This window comes from Odocoileus virginianus, chromosome 28, assembly GCF_023699985.2.
Source record: "Odocoileus virginianus isolate 20LAN1187 ecotype Illinois chromosome 28, Ovbor_1.2, whole genome shotgun sequence".
Taxonomy (NCBI): Eukaryota; Metazoa; Chordata; class Mammalia; order Artiodactyla; family Cervidae; genus Odocoileus; species Odocoileus virginianus.
In genome coordinates this window covers 44,292,707-44,311,114 of record NC_069701.1, presented here as the reverse complement: position 1 = coordinate 44,311,114, position 18,408 = coordinate 44,292,707, and the positions used below count along the sequence as shown (strand labels likewise).

Below are 18,408 nucleotides of genomic sequence, written 5' to 3'. Positions count from 1 at the left end.
CAGGCAACCACAGGGGCACACAGGCTGGCAGCTCCTTAGAGAGTGAATCTGGAGCCACCATGGGACCCAGTGGCTTGGCTCCCAGCTTCACACCCTAGAGAAGTTACAACACACATCCATACAGACGGCTGTGCACAAATGTCAGAGCACGTTCACCGTGGCCAGAAGTAGAAACACTGAGAATGTCCACTGATGGCAGAGCGAAAAAGCAGAGCGAAAAAGTGATGTGGCGACTGGTATTTAGTCATAAAAAGGAGTGAAATACTGATCTACGTTACAGTGTGGATGCATCGTGAAAACACTCTGCTCAGGGAAAGAAATCAGACACAAAAGACCACATCCTGTATGATTCCCGTTTCCAAGAAACGTGCAGAAACAGGCAAAGCCAGAGACAGGAAGTGGGTGAGTGTAGTGCGGTCTGGGTGGGTGGGAACAGGCAGAGTCAGAGAGAGAAAGCAGGTGAGTGTAGTGGGGTCTGGGGTGGGTGGGAACAGGCAGTCAGAGAGAGAAAGCGGGTGAATGTAGTGGGATCTGGGGTGGGTGGGAACAGGCAGTCAGAGAGAGAAAGCGGGTGAGTGTAGTGGGGTCTGGGTGGGTCGGAACAGGCAGTCAGAGAGAGAAAGCGGGTGAGTGTAGTGGGGTCTGGGTGGGTGGGAACAGGCAGAGTCAGAGAGAGAAAGCGGGTGAGTGTAGTGTGGTCTGGGTGGGTGGGAACAGGCAGAGTCAGAGAGAGAAAGCGGGTGAGTGTAGTGGGGTCTGGGGTGGGTGGGAACAGGCAGAGTCAGAGAGAGAAAGCGGGTGAGTGTAGTGCGGTCTGGGTGGGTGGGAACAGGCAGAGTCAGAGAGAGAAAGCGGGTGAGTGTAGTGGGGTCTGGGGTGGGTGGGAACAGGCAGTCAGAGAGAGAAAGCGGGTGAATGTAGTGGGATCTGGGGTGGGTGGGAACAGGCAGTCAGAGAGAGAAAGCGGGTGAATGTAGTGGGATCTGGGTGGGTGGGAACAGGCAGTCAGAGAGAGAAAGCGGGTGAGTGTAGTGGGGTCTGGGTGGGTGCGAACAGGCAGAGTCAGAGAAAGCGGGTGAGTGTAGTGGGGTCTGGGTGGGTCGGAACAGGCAGTCAGAGAGAGAAAGCAGGTGAGTGTAGTGGGGTCTGGGTGGGTGGGAACAGGCAGAGTCAGAGAGAGAAAGCGGGTGAGTGTAGTGGGGTCTGGGTGGGTGCGAACAGGCAGAGTCAGAGAGAGAAAGCAGGTGAGTGTAGTGGGGTCTGGGTGGGTGGGAACAGGCAGAGTCAGAGAGAGAAAGCGGGTGAGTGTAGTGGGGTCTGGGTGGGTGGGAACAGGCAGTCAGAGAGAGAAAGCGGGTGAGTGTAGTGGGGTCTGGGTGGGTGGGAACAGGCAGTCAGAGAGAGAAAGCGGGTGAGTGTAGTGGGGTCTGGGGTGGGTGGTAACAGGCAGTCAGAGAGAGAAAGCGGGTGAGTGTAGTGTGGTCTGGGTGGGTGGGAACAGGCAGAGTCAGAGAGAGAAAGCGGGTGAGTGTAGTGGGGTCTGGGGTGGGTGGGAACAGGCAGAGTCAGAGAGAGAAAGCGGGTGAGTGTAGTGTGGTCTGGGTGGGTGGGAACAGGCAGAGTCAGAGAGAGAAAGCGGGTGAGTGTAGTGGGGTCTGGGGTGGGTGGTAACAGGCAGAGTCAGAGAGAGAAAGCGGGTGAGTGTAGTGGGGTCTGGGTGGGTGGGAACAGGCAGAGTCAGAGAGAGAAAGCGGGTGAGTGTAGTGGGATCTGGGTGGGTGGGAACAGGCAGTCAGAGAGAGAAAGCGGGTGAGTGTAGTAGGGTCTGGGTGGGTGGGAACAGGCAGTCAGAGAGAGAAAGCGGGTGAGTGTAGTGGGGTCTGGGTGGGTGGGAACAGGCAGTCAGAGAGAGAAAGCGGGTGAGTGTAGTGGGGTCTGGGTGGGTGGGAACAGGCAGTCAGAGAGAAAGCGGGTGAGTGTAGTGGGGTCTGGGGTGGGTGGGAACAGGCAGAGAGAGAAAGCGGGTGAGTGTAGTGGGGTCTGGGTGGGTGGGAACAGGCAGAGTCAGAGAGAGAAAGCGGGTGAGTGTAGTGGGGTCTGGGTGGGTGGGAACAGGCAGAGTCAGAGAGAGAAAGCGGGTGAGTGTAGTGGGGTCTGGGTGGGTGGGAACAGGCAGAGTCGGAGTGTGAAAGCGGGTGAGTGTAGTGCGGTCTGGGTGGGTGGGAACAGGCAGTCAGAGAGAGAAAGCGGGTGAGTGTAGTGGGGTCTGGGTGGGTGGGAACAGGCAGTCAGAGAGAGAAAGCGGGTGAGTGTAGTGGGGTCTGGGTGGGTGGGAACAGGCAGTCAGAGAGAGAAAGCGGGTGAGTGTAGTGGGGTCTGGGTGGGTGGGAACAGGCAGTCAGAGAGAGAAAGCGGGTGAGTGTAGTGGGGTCTGGGTGGGTGGGAACAGGCAGTCAGAGAGAGAAAGCGGGTGAGTGTAGTGGGGTCTGGGTGGGTGGGAACAGGCAGTCAGAGAGAGAAAGCGGGTGAGTGTAGTGGGGTCTGGGTGGGTGGGAACAGGCAGTCAGAGAGAGAAAGCGGGTGAGTGTAGTGGGGTCTGGGTGGGTGGGAACAGGCAGTCAGAGAGAGAAAGCGGGTGAGTGTAGTGGGGTCTGGGTGGGTGGGAACAGGCAGTCAGAGAGAGAAAGCAGGCAAGTGCAGTGGGGATCTGGGTGGGTGGGAACAGGCAGTCAGAGAGAGAAAGCAGGCAAGTGCAGTGGGGATCTGGGGGTGGGTGGTGGTGGTGCTCACAGGTCCGGGGTTTCTCTGGAGGTGAAGAGGCCTGGAATCGATGGGGACGGCTGAATGAGTGTGAACAAGCTGCTGGACTGTGCGCCTTAAAGGGTGAATCCTGCAGCCTGTGCACCGCATCTCAGCGAGAAAAAGAAGACGCTTTCATTATGCATGTTAGGGATTTTTCTAAAGTATAAGATCATAAATATGTGAACATATGAACACATGAAAATAACTAAGACTGAAAAAAAAAAGAATAACTAAGACTGGTTATAATGCAAAACCAGATACAAATAAGCATTTAAAAAAGAAAAGTAGTAAAATGCTTATAAATGTGAAATATGCAAATATTAAATGATTAAAAAGTTGGTCTCTGAGCAGCACAAGACCATCGTGGCTCAGGCACACAGCTCCCAAGCCCAAGAGAAAAAGAGGCAGCTGCCATTCAGGTCACCAGAGCAGCCTGCAGGCTGACCCTCCCGACAGTCACCACGGCGCCAGGAGGCAGCGATCTGAGGTCTGGAAAGCGAGGAGAGCAGGCAGGAATGGAGGGGGCCTGGCTGGGGGAGGCCCTGGCAGGTGGGGCAGGGATTGGCGGGGGGTGGGGGGAGGACGCTGAACCTGGGGGCGGGGGAGGGAAGGGTGTGGGCAGCAGGCCGAGGCTGGAGCTGCAGATGGCCGGAAAAGAGGAAAGCGGACAGGCCGGTGCACAGTGGCCACAGGCCCTGGCCATCCCCAGGGAGCCAGCACGGGGCTGAGCCAGCAGAAACAATGGTCAAGACAGCTGGGCCCACAGTGCCCCCACCCCCTCCAAGAGAGCCTGCAACCCCCGCGTGAGAGCAGCAGCAAGGCCATCCCTGTCCTCCAGACCAGGCCTACAGACACGCCCAGCAACAGAGCCCGAGACAGACCCCTGCAGGACGGCTGGGGGAGCAGCCAGCTCAGCTGCTGTGGAGGACCAAGGCCAGCACTTCCCAGGTGAGCAGACAGAACCCAGCAGAGCTCAGAGCTCCTGCCTGGAATCAAAGTGCCTGGAACTAGCAGGAGCAGGGCGTCCCCAGCTGCAAGGGGAGGAGTGAACACAGCAGATCCTGAGACAACCGGAAGGTCAGAATCAGCTGAGACCTCAGAGAGGCGACGGTGAAGATGGTCCGTGAACCAGGGGAAGAGGTGACCACGCTAAGCGGCCGCTCGGGACTAATCGGAGCAGAGGAGCCTCCAAAAGACTCCAAAAGCAGGTGGGTTTTCAGTCCACTGCCTCCTGCCTATGACAGTCCCCCACAGCCCCCCTCCAGATTCTGCAAGCCTCAGCAAAACAAAAACAATTAATACTCCGATAAAACCTTCTTTTCTCTTGTCTACAAAAAGTAGTGCTAAAATGAAAAATTTTTTTATATAGATTTGGTGAGAAAAAAACAACATGGCTCGTTTACAAACAACCGTCCACAGCTACTCTAACCAGGAACACTCCCTGCTGCCCACTCTCAGCCGGCCCCGGCCACTCGTGAGGGCTCCAGGCACCAAGCAGCCACCGCCACGAGGGCTGCGGGGCTGCTGGGGGCTTAGGGCCCCTGTGCTGCAGGAAGCGCTCTGGGCACAAAGCTTCCAGACCCTGAATGTGGGATGTGAAGCACCCACGATAGCACCTCTGGGGCGAGACACAGGCGCAGAGCTGGCCTCCTGGAGGGGCAGGTGCCGTGCGACGCACAGCCGCCCCGCCCGCTGCCCCGAGAGCACAGCAAGGATGCTGCTCCATCCCCTGACTCTGCATCACAGGAGATGCTTCCCCGGGGAGGCCGGCCTAACGGGATGAGCGCTGTCTGCCACAAGTGGAGCGTGTGTGAGAGCCGAACGCCTGAGGGGGACGCCCGCCCCCCGCCAGCAGAGAAGCTTCACTTGTGTGTGCAACGCCGGCGCCCCTGCCTGGGGAAGGCAAGTGGGCGCTGTAGGCGGGCGCAGACCCGCGGCGCGGACAGTACCTCCTTCCTCTCGGCGTCCACCTGGGCTCTGGCTTGGGCCGCGGCGGCCTCCCGGTAGGAGCTGGCCTGCTTGGCCTGTTCAAACAGCGTCTTCAGTTGCTGCGCGGTGCTGAGCAGGGAGTTGACCATCTCTTCCAGGTACAGCCAGCTCCGCTGCTCCGACATCTCCAGCCCACTGACCACCGTGGGGGAGACGGCTTTGGTGGGGGTGGAGGGCGGTGCCGCCAGGGCTGGCAGGGACGTCAGCACTAGCCCGAAGGAAGCAAAACAGAGCAAGGAGTCAGCAGGTCGCCTGGCTCCAAGGGACCTCTGTGTTCTCATCAAGTCTGGTGCAGAGCGCAGGCCTCGAGGGGACCTAAGACGCTGCAGGTGCAGAGATGCCCTCACACCCCGGCTCCCCCTCCAAGCCCTACTGTGGCTACAGCTACCCAACCACAGACGGCATGCCAGCTGCAAGCAGGAGCTGAAGCCTCCTGGTTTCGTTTCTGCTCGCACAGAAACCTTCAGGGCCTTCTGTGGGCACGGGGGTGTGGGGGCACAGATCAGGGCTGGTGGGGGCAGGTTCCTCTCAGCTACAGAAGAAATCACAGGGGTGGAAAGGGAACCTGGGGCAATGCTGGCTCTGGACACGACGTGGAGACTCACACTTTGGATGCACGAGGCCTGCCCACCCCTGTCCTGAGGGGCCTGGGCAGATATACCCGGGGGAGACGTGCACATCCAGCATGTCCGCCTCCTCCAAGGAAACGCCCTGACGGGAGCGCCGGCAGAGTCCTCGGGGCAAATGCCCCACCAAGGCCCGTGCCCAGCTCCCCGGTGTAACCACTAGACAAGAGCTGCATGAGGTGCACGGTCAGCACTCAGGAGCCAGACACATAGAGTGGCCAGACCTCGGCTGTGAACCCCGCCCCCTGGGAGGGCAGGGGCCTGGAAGGACGGGACCCTGAGACCAGCTTCCAGCCCTCGCTGCACCGGACATGAGGGGACAGGCAGTGTGACAGGGCAGACAGAGGGGGCAGCAGCTGCTCTCAGGGGCCCCGCAGGCTAGAGCAGGACACACCCCGACACAACCACCTCAGGAACAGGCTGCACCGCCCTGAAGAGAACAGGAAGCCATGAGTCCACACTGGAACCAGTGAGGAGCAAGTAGGCAGGAGTGCAGTGACATGGGCTGGACACCCCCGAGGCTGGCTGCGGCCCGCTGGGGCTCTCCTGGGGCTGGGCTTTAGTAGATGTGTTGGGGGAGGCAAGTACTGACAATCACACACACACACAGGGATGTCCTGGCTTCAGGCCAGCGAGTCACAAACATGCACACTGTCACACCTGAAGCTGGCGAGACAAGTGTCCTCAGACACTGCCCCAAAGTAGGATCGCAGGTAGAGCCTGCCCGGATTCTAGGCTCTGCAGGGCACAGGGCACCAGGTGAGCAGCCTTGCCCCACCCGGAATCGGGCAGCAGCTTCCAGTCTACAAACACAGGACTGCCTCCCCCAACCTCAGGAGCGGGCTTCCTTCACTCACCTATTTTGGGATGAGATGTCGGCAGCGCAGCCTCGGGGAACGGTGCAATCTGGCAGCTGTCCTGATAACCGGGGTAGTGGGGCTCCGGGTGGCCGACCCTGCACGGGGGCTGCACGCCCGCTTCCTGCACTGTGCGGAGAGGGGCGCCATGCCTGTGAGCCTGCTGCTGCGCGTCCAGCCAGGCAGCCCCCGAGCCCACATGTGGAGGAAGTGGACTGTTGGGACGACCGTGCTGGGGGCCCCGACGGAACCAGAACCAGAACCGAAGACCGCGCGGGGGCCCAGAGAGAACCAGAACCAACGACCGCGCAGGGGGCGCAGACGGAACCAGAACCGACGACTGCGCCGGGGGCCCCAATGGAACAGAACTGATGACAGTGCTGGGGGGCCCAGACGGAACAGAACCAGAACCGACGACAATGCCGGGGACCCAGACGGAACAGAACCGATGACAATGCCGGGGACCCAGAAGGAACCAGAATTGCACAGGAGCGGGTGGGCTTCTGCTGCTCCTTTCACTCCCTAACGTGGCCTCAGAGTTTACAGATGAACAGGGCGCCTCTGTCCGCTGGCTCTCCCTACAGTCCATGAGCGGCCTTGACTTTTCAGGTCCTGGTCCTGCCACTACCGGCCAAGCCCCCAGCCCCCACCCCCTCCTTCAGGGTCTCCGTGGTTCCTGCCGGTGGAAGGGGGAGCCTCTCGGGGCCAAGGCACCAGGGCTGAGACAACTTGCCTGTGGCTCCCGCAAAGACGTCGCCCTGGGCTGGACTCTCTGAGATGACAGCAGTGGCCTCCACAGTGGACGCCCGGTCAAAGGTCAGCGCGCCCGAGGTAGTGATCTGTCCTGAGGGGGTCACGGTGACTGCAAGGGCAGGGCAGCCGTCACTGCGCCAAGCCAGAAACCCAGCGATGGGGCGGGGGTGGTGTGGGGTGCGCATCAGCGCCTGGGGGCCCCCAGTCCATCTCCGCAGGGAAGTGCCCAGCGCCAGTGTGGGCAAGGTCCACCCCCCCCGAGGCAGCTCTCGCTGTTGGATCCTAAACACACAAACGCGTGTACCCTCTCTAAGGAAATGTCTCACCGAAGCTGAAGAGAAACAGCAGTCCCGCCTCCCAGCATCTCGGAGCTCCGTGTCCTCTGGGCCAACCAGCCCCCAAGGACCCAGGTCACCTCGCCCACCACCTCAGGAGCTGGGTCGTGGACAGTCTCTGACGACCTGTCAGCCCCTAGACCTTCTCTCCCTTTGGGTCTCCCCCGTCCCTGACACTGTCTCGAGGTTTCAGGAGCAGGGGCTCCTCCTTCAACTCCCACCAGCCTCGTCTACCCGCCTGGGGTGTACGCAGCTTCTGAGGGCAGGGGGCTGCCAAGACCCAGACGCCCGGGCTCAGCATGAAGCCGCTGCAGAGGAGAGGCCGGGACCCAGGAGGCCAAGGGGCCTCTGGGAGCAGGAGCTGTGCTGTTTTAGACCCAAAGCCCTTGGCCACACACGTGGGCAGGATGTGCTCAGAGCATGCGTGGTGGCAGCAGCCCCACGGACACTCACAGGTGGTGGCGGCGGTGGCGGGGAGCAGTGTGATGTTCTTGGGTGCATCCTTCTTGACAGGCGTGGCCGGCAGCTCACTCTCCTTCTTGCGCCTCTTGTAGGGCACGAAGAGCCTAACAGGGCCACTCTAGGGGGTGGGGGTCAGAGTGAGATGATAGGGAACCGCCCTAGACTCTGTCCCGATGGACGCCCTGCCCAGGGACACGCCGAGCTCAGCTCCCTTCACCCCAGTGCCTCGAAGTAACAGAAGAGGTGCTTTCAGGGAGAATGAGTGAGTAACAGTGCTGCAAACAGTGAGCATCATCCACACCAGATTTTTTAGGAATTCCCAGAAGACAGAAAACAAACGGGGACCAAAGAAAAAGGGAGAGGGGCCCACGAGGGCAGGGGGCGCCCCACAGACCCAGACACGCAGGAGCAGAGGCCCTCAATGGAGCAGGAAGGCAGGAAAAGGGGAAGGTTAGGGAACCTCCTGGCTTGTGCCCGAGACCCCGTGGGCTCACTGGCCCTTCCTGCTGCCCTTTCGCATGTGTTGTGGACCCAAGTGTGGACTTTCTTCTCAACCCCAGGATTTCCTCTGGGCTCCTCCCTTTCGTGATTTTCTCCACGTGATGAGACGTTGCTGTCACACCTTCTGGGCTGAACTGTGAGGTCCCATCCAGCAGTGTGGCTGCATTAGGAGTAAGGAGGGTGGGGCCCTAACCTGATGGGATTAGTGTCCCTGCAGGAGGAGACACCAGAAAGACCCCCTAACTGCCACATGAGTGAAAGCCTGCAGGCCAAGAGGAGACCCTAGCAGGAGCAAGCCAGCACTCGGACCTGGGCTGCCGCCTCCACAGCTGTGAGCCCACGTGTGCTGCAGCTGCCCCGGGTGTAGTGCCCGGTTGTGGTACCCAGGCTATGGTGCCCGCCGCGGCCCCAGCCCTGCAGACTGAGACAGAGACCGAGACCCCTGCTGAGAATGCTTCCACCCTGCAGACACAGAGCCTGTCTGGAAGCCCCACCAGCTGCTGCAACGGGAAGCGTCTACTGCCTGCTGCTGTTCTTCTGTGGGGCTCACACATCCCCATTCCTTTACATGTCTCGTGATTTCTGTTGAAGTTGGACATTCTGGGAGCTGTACTGAGCCACGGTGCAGATGGCTGCTCCCCCCCAGGTTCCCCGGCTGCAGGCCTGCACATGCCGTCCCCTGCGGCCCCCCCGGCCAGCAGCAGTCAAGCTGCTGCACCAGCTGCTGGCTCTGCGGTCTCCAGCTACCCTCTGCAAACGGCTACACTGTGGGATCCAGGCACCTGGGGCTCTGTACTGGGGGCTTTTAGGACACACCTAGAGGAAATGCCCCGGGCAGTCGTTTAGCTGGCACCCGCCCCCCACACCACCCTAAGCGGAGCATAGGCAGCACTCATGGGCATCAGCCTAACTCCTTGGTCCTATCACTGCCTCCGCCGCAGGGACCTGCATTGCGTTGGGTACAGGCGAGCGGGGCCGGACGATGGGGCCAGGGGCCTGGAATGGAGCTTCCCCTCAGCCAAACGGGCACGCGGGGAGGGAACAGGCCCTGGCTCACACACCAGACTCACAAGATTCTCCTGAATAAAAATATTTTTTACTGTATGCCCCCAGGACAGCTTTCAGACATCTTAAGCAGGTTTTTTCCATTGTTTTGCCAATGAGGATTATGTCTCTGCGGAGCTGGTCCATGGGGCTCTGCAGACCACCATTCCTGACGTGGAAGCCAAAATGTGTCCATTTGATGAAGAAGACATATGAGATTTTATTTCATTGATTGCACCTTTGGTTCCATGTCTAAAAAATCCCGTCTAACTTGAGATCACAAAGATTTTCTTCCAAAAACTAATTTTGTTTTCAACAAATTTGACTCTAGAATCCACTTTTAATTCATTTGTATATAAAGTATGATGTCTAGGTCAAGGGTCACTTCTATGCCTACAGTGTCCAACTGTCCCCACGGACCTTGTGGGTCCGAGTGTGGGTGGCTGGTCTGCCCCTAGATTGATGGGCCCCCCCTCTGCAAAACCACACACTCTCGCCCAAGGACACCACTCGACAAGTCTGGGGGTCCTGAGCTGTGATCCCTCCAGCCTTAGTCTGCATCCTCAAAGCCATGCCGCAATCCCATTTCCTCTGACTTCCCATACAAACCTTAGAATCCTTAAAATCCTGCCAGGACTGTGAAGGGAGCCATGTCAAACCTGTAGACCTACCTGGGGAGAAGAACACCTTCCCCACATAGAGGCTCCCACCCCACGGGTCCAAAGCGTCCCTGAGTTCTCTTCTGACAGCTTCTAGCTTTCAGCATCTAGGTTCCGCCCCGAAGGTGACACCTCAGGGTTCCAGCATTTGCAGAGACCACAGACAACCCTGCTGTGTGTCCCACGCTTTCTGACGGGGCAAACCTCCTGCTCTGCTCCTTTGCCCCTTGTAAGACCTCCAAGAACATACCTGCCGGTCCCCCCAAGCAAACTTTAAAAGCATTTTATTCTCACACAGATATCCTGCTGGGTAATTCTTCGGCCACCTGATGCCAAGAGCCGGCTCACTGGAAAAGACCTTGATGCTGGGAAAGATTGAGGGTTGGAGGAGAAGGGGGTAACAGAGGATGAGATGGTCGGATGGCATCACCAACTCACTGGACATGAGTTTGAGGAAACTCTGAGAAACAGTAAAGGAGGGGGAAGCCTGGTGTGCTGCAGTCCACGAGGTCACAGAGAGTTGAACAAGACTTAGTGACTGAACAACGACATTCTATTAGAATCACGTGTAATCTGTGTACAAACTAGACAGCTTCAGAATATTTGGTTTTCCCAGTCAAGAACATCACTCCAATTGTGCTTTCTTCCACAGCTGCTAATAGTTAACCAGATGAGCAATCGAACTTTAAAAAGGAGGATTTCCCTGGTGGTACAGTGAATGAGAACCTGCCTGCCAATTCAGGGGACACGGGTTTGATCCCTGGTCTGGGAAGATTCCACAAGCCACGGAGCAACTAAGCCCATGTGCTACAACTCCTGAGCCCATGCACTGCGACTGCGGAAGACTGCGTGTCCCAGAGCCCTGCTCCACAGCGAGAAGCCAGCACCCACTGCATCTGGAGAAAGCCCAGACAGCAACGAAGACCCAGGGCAACCAAAAGTAAATAAATTTTTTAAAAGTACTACAAAAAAATAAAACTTTAAAGTTTTCTTAAGAGGAAACCTCATGAAGCAGGTTTTCAGTTAATTCTGAGACATTTAAAAATCACATTCAACAACAGAAAGACTGAAACAAAGCTGGTGGTTCACACATTACAGACTGGCATCACACTGAAAGCCACTCAGCAACGTCAGAACCGGTGAAGAGGCCCATCTTTAAACAGGAATCAGGGTAAGGAAAGACGTCAAAGACATTAAGTGTTCTCTACACAAATCAGTTCAGTGTAGTGTTTTTTACAAAATGATGTTAAAAATGCAAAACGTAAACTAGCACGTTGTCATCACAAATAGAAAACAGGGGCTGAGACTGTGACATCACGGAGGTTTATTTTATCTAAGAAAGTTCCCTTCAGGCTCTCCGAGCAGTCCTAGGGCCCGCTGAGGCCTCAGCCATCAGAGCAATATCCGAATAACAGAGTCTGAGGAGAAACTAAGGGGGAAGCAGCCAGAGAGGAGCCAACGGGGCTGGGGGCACTCACCAGGGTCATGTCATCACAGCAGGCGGCACAGGTGCAGGAGGCTGCGTGAGGGTTCAGGATCCCATCCTGGGGATTGGAAGACACCGCAACACAGGAGAGTGTGTGAGACACCACAACACGGGACAGGGTATCAGAGACTCCGCGACACGGGACAGGGTATCAGAGACACCGCCACACGGGAGAGGGTATCAGAGACACCACGACATGGGACAGGGTATCAGAGACACAATGACACGGGACAGGGTATCAGAGACACTGCGACACGGGACAGGGTATCAGAGACTCCACGACACGGGACAGGGTATCAGAGACACCGCGACACGGGACAGGGTATCAGAGATACCGCGACACGGGAGAGGGTGTGAGAGACACTGCGACACGGGACAGGGTATCAGAGACTCCACCACACGGGACAGGGTATCAGAGACACTGCCACACGGGACAGGGTATCAGAGACACCACGACACGGGAGAGGGTGTGAGAGACACCGCGACACGGGAGAGGGTATCAGAGACACCGTGACACGGGACAGGGTATCAGAGACACCGCGACACGGGACAGGGTATCAGAGACTCCACGACACGGGACAGGGTATCAGAGACTCTGCGACACGGGACAGGGTATCAGAGACTCCACCACACGGGACAGGGTATCAGAGACACTGCCACACGGGACAGGGTATCAGAGACACCACGACACGGGAGAGGGTGTGAGAGACACCGCGACACGGGAGAGGGTATCAGAGACACCGTGACACGGGACAGGGTATCAGAGACACCGCGAGACGGGACAGGGTATCAGAGACTCCACGACACGGGACAGGGTATCAGAGACATCGCGATACCGGAGAGGGTATGAAACACCACAACACATGAGAGGGTGGCCCTCAAGTGAGATGACAGGCCCAGGCTCCAACTAGCTCCACCCTGACCCCCTATGAGGATGGAACCCATCATTTCCAGAACCTCTGCACATGTCATCCACCTCTCCCATCCAGGCAGTATGGGCGTGACACCCCTGCTAACCCCAAGAGCTAAATTGGAAACAGGAGTGGGGACCCTATCCCCTTGGATAAGCTCGAGGAGAGAGGTGGTTGGTGTCTTTCAAAAAGTCACGAACAGAGTTATTCAGTCTTACTGTGTCTCTCCCCCACACACGTTATTAAACTTCTGTTTGATTTTCTCCCGTTAATAAATAAACTCACGTGCACTCACTCTAACAGAAGCTATGTTGCCTCATCCATTCCTCATCCTTGCACAAGGTACTGTGCAAATGTCCTTAACATCCCATTTGAAACATCAGCAAACAAAAGGTTAATCAACTTGCCCCAAGTCACACAGCAAGTGAGTGGAGGACTCAAACCCTGTCTGTCTGACTCCGGCCTGCGGGCCTTGAGAGCCCCGTAGCCGACAGCGTGGGAGGCAGGTGGCGGGCAGTGGGCGGTGGGAAGGCACGCGCTGGGGTACCTGGATGAGGCACTGCAGGGGCCGCCCTGCATAGCGGATGCTCCTCTTCCAGTCTTTGCTGCTGGCCCTTCCTGCCATGGCTTCAAACTCGGTGGGGCTGTACCAGTTCTCCCCCTGCTTGATACAGCGACCCCGGCCTCCTGAAAAGACAGGCCACCTGCTGTAGTTCCTGCTCATGCCAGGCCAGCTGCCCCTTGGCACCCCGCTGTGAACCCACACCTGCAGGCAAGACCACCTGCCCAAGCGTCCACCTGCTGCCCTGGGCACCATGTGCTCGACCACCTCCCTCATAGAGCTGATGACCTTGCCCACTTGCAGAGCTTCCTGCCGACCGGACACCAAGTGGACCCAAGACCTCAGGAAACAAGGGCCAACCCTACCGCCTCCTAAAAGTGCCCATTTGCTTAACTAGTCTATGCCATTACAGCCTTCCTTGACCCCAGCTGCAGAAAGGCCACCCTCAAAGGAGAAGCAGTGGTCTGAGCCCAACCCAGCTGGGTCCACCCCTTACTTACCTGGGTCCACCCCTCACCTACCTAGGTCTCCCGCGCTCAGGCCCATCCCCCCGCCCACCTGGGCCCGCCCACATCCTCCCGGGCCCGCCTCCCGCCCACCGGGGCTCACCCTCTTCCTCCCGGCCCCGCCCACCTGAGCCGAGCCTGCTCTTGTACAGGGTCCCGCTGATGTTGCGGCAGCGCACGGGCAGCTCGCTGTCATAGACCGACGGGTCCCAGTTGTACTTGGTGCCCCCCTTCTCCTGGCCGGGAGCCAGCGGAGTCGGAGGGGACTGAGGGCCTTGAGCAAAGAAAGCGCCGCGAGCGTGAGAGACCCTGAGCACAGCCTGGACCCCACGGAAACTCACGGGTCCTCCTCAGCTCAGCACCCCGCCCCCCACAACTCTGGGCAACTCTCACTGCCTGGAACATTTTCTACTTAAACAGTATTCGATATTCGAGTTCCCCACAAAACACAGAAGCTCACCCAGGAATACACTCCAGCAGCCCAGGGGGCGCTTGGCCCCGGAGGCCCGGAGCGGGCGGGCGGGCGGTACCTGGGGTGAGAGGGGCTGCGGGCGCCTTCAGCCCGGCGGTCTCCACGATGCTGCCGTCCGTGTGCACGACGATGAGCGTGGCCTTCTCGGGGTTCAGGCTGTCCCCGATCTGCAGGGCTGTCCTGCCTGACTGCAGGACAGAACACCCACCGTCTCAGGGACAGCCGTGGCACCCCTCTGAACCAGGCTGTGGTCCCCCGGACAGGTTCCAGCTGACACTGCCCCCGGGGGGGACCCCTTCCAGATGCCGAGCCAAGACCAACCAGAGGCGAGGTCTGTGTGACCCCAAGCAGATGCTCACATGGCGTGTCCAAGTTGGGGGATAAACATGTTTCTGGCCCAGGAAAGGCCTGCCCTTCTGCCCCGGAAGCTCTCACAAGGTTACAGGTCTCAAGGAACAGTCTCCAAGAGGCCAGCTCCATTGGTACAGGAGCCAAGATCCGCTTGGTACGGGACCCCTTCTCATGCCCCAAGTCCCACCCAGAGATGGGGCCCAACCCACACTGCCCACAAGCCTCCCCTGGGGCCTGTATGCTGCTGTGACCTCAACTGCCTCCCCAGGGTCAGCGAGACACCCCATTCTGCCCGTGCAGAAGCTGAGCCCACCCCGACTGCCCCCAGGCACACCTCACAGCCTCGCCCAGACAGCCCTGCAGTGGACTAGGGACCCAGGTGCATCCCGCACACCAAGGTCTGGGACGCACTCCTGCTACCACGCTGAGATGGAAACAGTGAGCCAGAGACCTTCACTCCTCTCTGAAAACGTTGCCTTCACAGCAGAGGAGGTGAGGAGTCGACCGCGGGGTTGAGGGCCCTCACCCATGGGCGCACACACACACACACACACACACACACACACACTGGCCTGCTCTCACAGACCTGCAGGGTCACTGCCTCAGTAAGGGCGTCAGCCCTGCGTGAGTGTGAATTGCTGGACTCGTGCGACTCTGGAGCAGAAAAGCAGAACGTTTTGTGCCGGTCCAAGAGCCACAAAGGGTCTTTCTATTGAGGCAGGTGGGACGCACAGACACTTGAGCTGCCCTCTCACTGTCGGCGTCCAGGAAGGTCACACCAGATTCCGGGCCTTCCTGTCCTCAGAGACCTGCAGGGTCTCTGCGTGGACTTGGGGTGCCCTAACTCCCCAGCCTTCTGGACCAGAGAGCCTGCTGTTGGGTTGGACACGCCTGAGGCACGGAGCTGCTGCCTGGCTACCAGCCGGTGTCTCCAGGCACCAGAGCATATAAACCCGCATTCTTAAACCTGCGTCCCTGTGGCCCTCACTGTCCTGCCACCCTCACGCTCAGGAGCGAGCTCTCTGTCCGCCGCTGTCCCAGTGACAACTCTGCTTTCAGGTGTACAGAGTCCAGGTGTGCTCCCCGCATCCCCCCAGGCACTCGGTGGAGGGCAGGCTCAGGGTCCCCGGGGAACGTGCTGCCCTCCTCGGGCCGGAGTTGCCCCCGTGTCTTACCAGCACGTGGCCTGAGAGCGAGGCGGCATTGGCCACAGACGTGGTGAAGACATTGTCCGCCGAGGCACCCACGTTGGCTACTGTTACGGTGGTCACCTCTGCAACACAGGAGCCTGACTCAACACCTGGCCGGAGCCAGAGGCCACCAGGGGACAGGGTGGTGGGCAGTTGCCACGGCAGGTCCCTGAACTGCCAAGGGAGGCCTAACCCTGGGCATGAAATGCCCAAACAATGTTTCTAGACCACAGTCTGATCGACCTGGTCCTTCCAAGGACATGAGGCTACCTCTCCATCCCCGCAGAGCCTGCCATGCACAGTGAAGACCCACTGAGCTGGCCACAGCTCTGCCAAACTGCCGTGGCCTCCTGCTCCCTCCTAGGGAAAAAAAAAACAAACCAAACACCCAGAAGGAGCTTCTCAGATCCCAGAGTCCCCTCCCCTGTTGTGGAGACCCTCCCAGACCAGGGTCAGCACGGTTCTGGCTGAGGTCTAGTCCTTCCTCCCCCTTCATCACCTCGACCTGCCACTGATCTCTTCTTCCTGAAACCCATCAGACCTGCTGGTGCCCCCCGCCCTCAACATGGAGCCTGGCCCCTCCCAGCAGCCTGCGCACCCCACCTCCCTGCACCCTACCGCCGCTCACACGTGGCTGGCTGCTCTGACAGCCCCCCCTCAATGCTCGCCCCACTGCGGGGGTGGCACCGCGTTCCAGAATGCCCCGAGCCTAGGTGGGGCTGTTCCTGGCAGAGGTGCTCAGACTGACAGAGGGTCCCGCACAACCTGTCCACCTGCACTCACCGAACTACTCTGAAAATCCCTGTCCCCCGTGTGTCTTCTCCACCGTTTCCCAGGGAGCCTGGGGCTGAGGGGCCTGAGCCCCTGCTCAGGTCTACACACCTGGCCTGCAGCCCAGAGGAGGCAGCCTCAGCCCAGCACAGTGTCCTGTTGAGCTACCGAAACCCAGGAGTCACCTAACCTCAGCAACTCACAACAAACAAGTTTTAACACACTCAAAAAACACAACTATAAAACTTTGCAAGAAAAAAAAACACCTGACATTGGGGCTTCCCAGGTGGCTCAGTGGTAAAGAATCCACCTGCCAATGCAGGAGACATGGGTTTGATCCCTGGTCTGGGAAGATCCCACGTGCGGCAGGACAAGTAAGCCCAAGCACCACAATTACCGGGCCTGTGCTATAGAGCCCAGGAGGGGCAACTACTGAAGCCCTCACACCCTAGAGCCGAGCTCTGCAGCAAGAGAAGCTGCTGCAGTGAGAAACCTGTGCACCACAGCTAGACAGCAGCCTCCACTCACAACCAGAGGCAGTGAAGCAGCAGCAAAGCCCGAGCAGCAATAAAGACCCAGCAAAGTAAAAAATAAGAAATTAAAAAAAAAAAATCTGATGTCAATACATTTCTCTGATAGGACAAACGGCATCATATTTCTTTTCTTTCTTCAGAAAAATGTGCACAAAAGTAACATAAACCTGAAGAAAAAACCTAACTATTCAAGATCTCAAAGTTAAACCAGTTTAGCAACAAAAATGGAACCCTTATTTAAAGGCCACAAATCCTTCTTCCCATGCTTCTGCAAGCATCCCAAAAGACCACGGCACAGGCAGACCAGAGGCAAGGCGGGCAGCAGGGGAGCTGGCCCCACCAGCACCTCCAGCCCAGATAAACGCAGGAGCACCTGGATGTGGAGGCCGCTGTCCAGTTCTGAAACCCACGAAGTTCCTTCTGGAAGAAGAGCCTCAGGACACTCCCCAAGGGCTCCAGCGCCTGGCTCTGTGGGCCAACCGTGAGCCTCATGTGGGAGGGACCATCACTTGGGAAAGTCTCTATCTCCATCGGGATGGTGTCCCAGGGAGGCACAACCTCTAAAGGGCGCTTTGGGGCGTGGCTCAGGAACCTTGAGAATGAGCATGTTCTGTTCCTCAGCAACGAAAACGTGGAAGGGAAGACCCATCAAGGAAACGGGGGGCGGGGGGGGGGGCATGGGGACACGCCAGAGGGGGGACTAAGGAACAGGGTCATGGCCTCCAGAGCCACTGACCCCAACGCTTGCGGGCCCTCCCTGGCTGAGCGCGCCTCACTCCCCAGGGCTCGAGTCCCATCTGGACCCGGCCAGCAGAATTCTAGGTGACCAGACACGCCCATCCCCGCGCTCCTCCAGGACAGGACCTAGGTCTGACCCCCGTGTAACCAGCAACCAGGACATAAGGAGGGGAGAACGGGCAGGGCAAGAAGCAGGTGCTGAGAAGGTTCCAGAAGGAACGCAATCCTGAAAGGAGGGAAAGGCGTTCAGGGAGCAAGTGTGCGGCAGGACAGGGTCGGGGCGCTCCCCGGGGTAGGTGTGCAGGGACCACGGGGCACACGACGTGCGTGCGCGGGTGCGCTGGGCGGAGGCAGGGCAGGTGTGAGCGGGGGACGAGAGCGCTGGGCGGGCGCGCGGCAGGTGCGGGCAGGTGGGCGCGAACCGCGGGCGGCCGGCACTTGCCTGCGAAGGCGGCGGCCGCGGCGGCCTCGTCGGGGCCGGGTAGGGCCTCGGCGCCCATGTCCATGTGCCCGGGCTCGGCGGCCATCACCGCCACGGCCGTCACCCGCCGCGTCTCGCGCTCCGACTCCGAGTCTCCGTCCTCCTCTGAGTCCTCGTCCCTGCTGAGCACCGGCTCCTCCGCCTCGCCTCCCGCCGCGGCCGCGGCCGCCGCCGCCACAGCGGCCGCGGCCGCCACCGCCGCCGCCTCGGCCAGGCCCAGCTGCTTGGCGGCCGAGTCCGAGTCCTCCATCCGGACTCCGCCGAGCCCGCCCGAAGGCTCCGGCCGGGGCCGCCCGAAGGCCGGGACGGAGCCCGAAGCGCGCCGCCCGAGGAGGCCGCCCGAGTCGGGCCGAGCCGAGCCGAGCCCTCCAGAGGAGGG

At 59.1% G+C, this 18,408-nt stretch overlaps 1 protein-coding gene and 1 long non-coding RNA gene across 2 annotated transcripts in view; one reads left to right on the top strand and one right to left on the bottom strand.

The window, feature by feature from the left end:
• Positions 1-18,408, bottom strand: part of DEAF1 (DEAF1 transcription factor) — a 27,096-nt gene extending 8,688 nt beyond the window's left edge. The window contains exons 1-10 of the mRNA XM_020912153.2: positions 17,991-18,408; positions 15,492-15,589; positions 14,024-14,153; positions 13,621-13,767; positions 12,973-13,112; positions 11,507-11,572; positions 7,816-7,942; positions 7,008-7,136; positions 6,275-6,403; positions 4,752-4,999 (exon numbers count right to left, since the gene is read on the bottom strand). Of these exons, the coding sequence (XP_020767812.2) occupies positions 4,752-4,999; positions 6,275-6,403; positions 7,008-7,136; positions 7,816-7,942; positions 11,507-11,572; positions 12,973-13,112; positions 13,621-13,767; positions 14,024-14,153; positions 15,492-15,589; positions 17,991-18,279 (1,503 nt within the window). The 5' untranslated portion in view covers positions 18,280-18,408. The remainder of the gene's footprint in view (positions 1-4,751; positions 5,000-6,274; positions 6,404-7,007; positions 7,137-7,815; positions 7,943-11,506; positions 11,573-12,972; positions 13,113-13,620; positions 13,768-14,023; positions 14,154-15,491; positions 15,590-17,990) is intronic.
• Positions 3,431-4,922, top strand: LOC139031917 (uncharacterized). The gene is made up of 2 exons (XR_011484458.1): positions 3,431-4,010; positions 4,172-4,922. It is a non-coding gene; the product is annotated as an uncharacterized lncRNA (long non-coding RNA).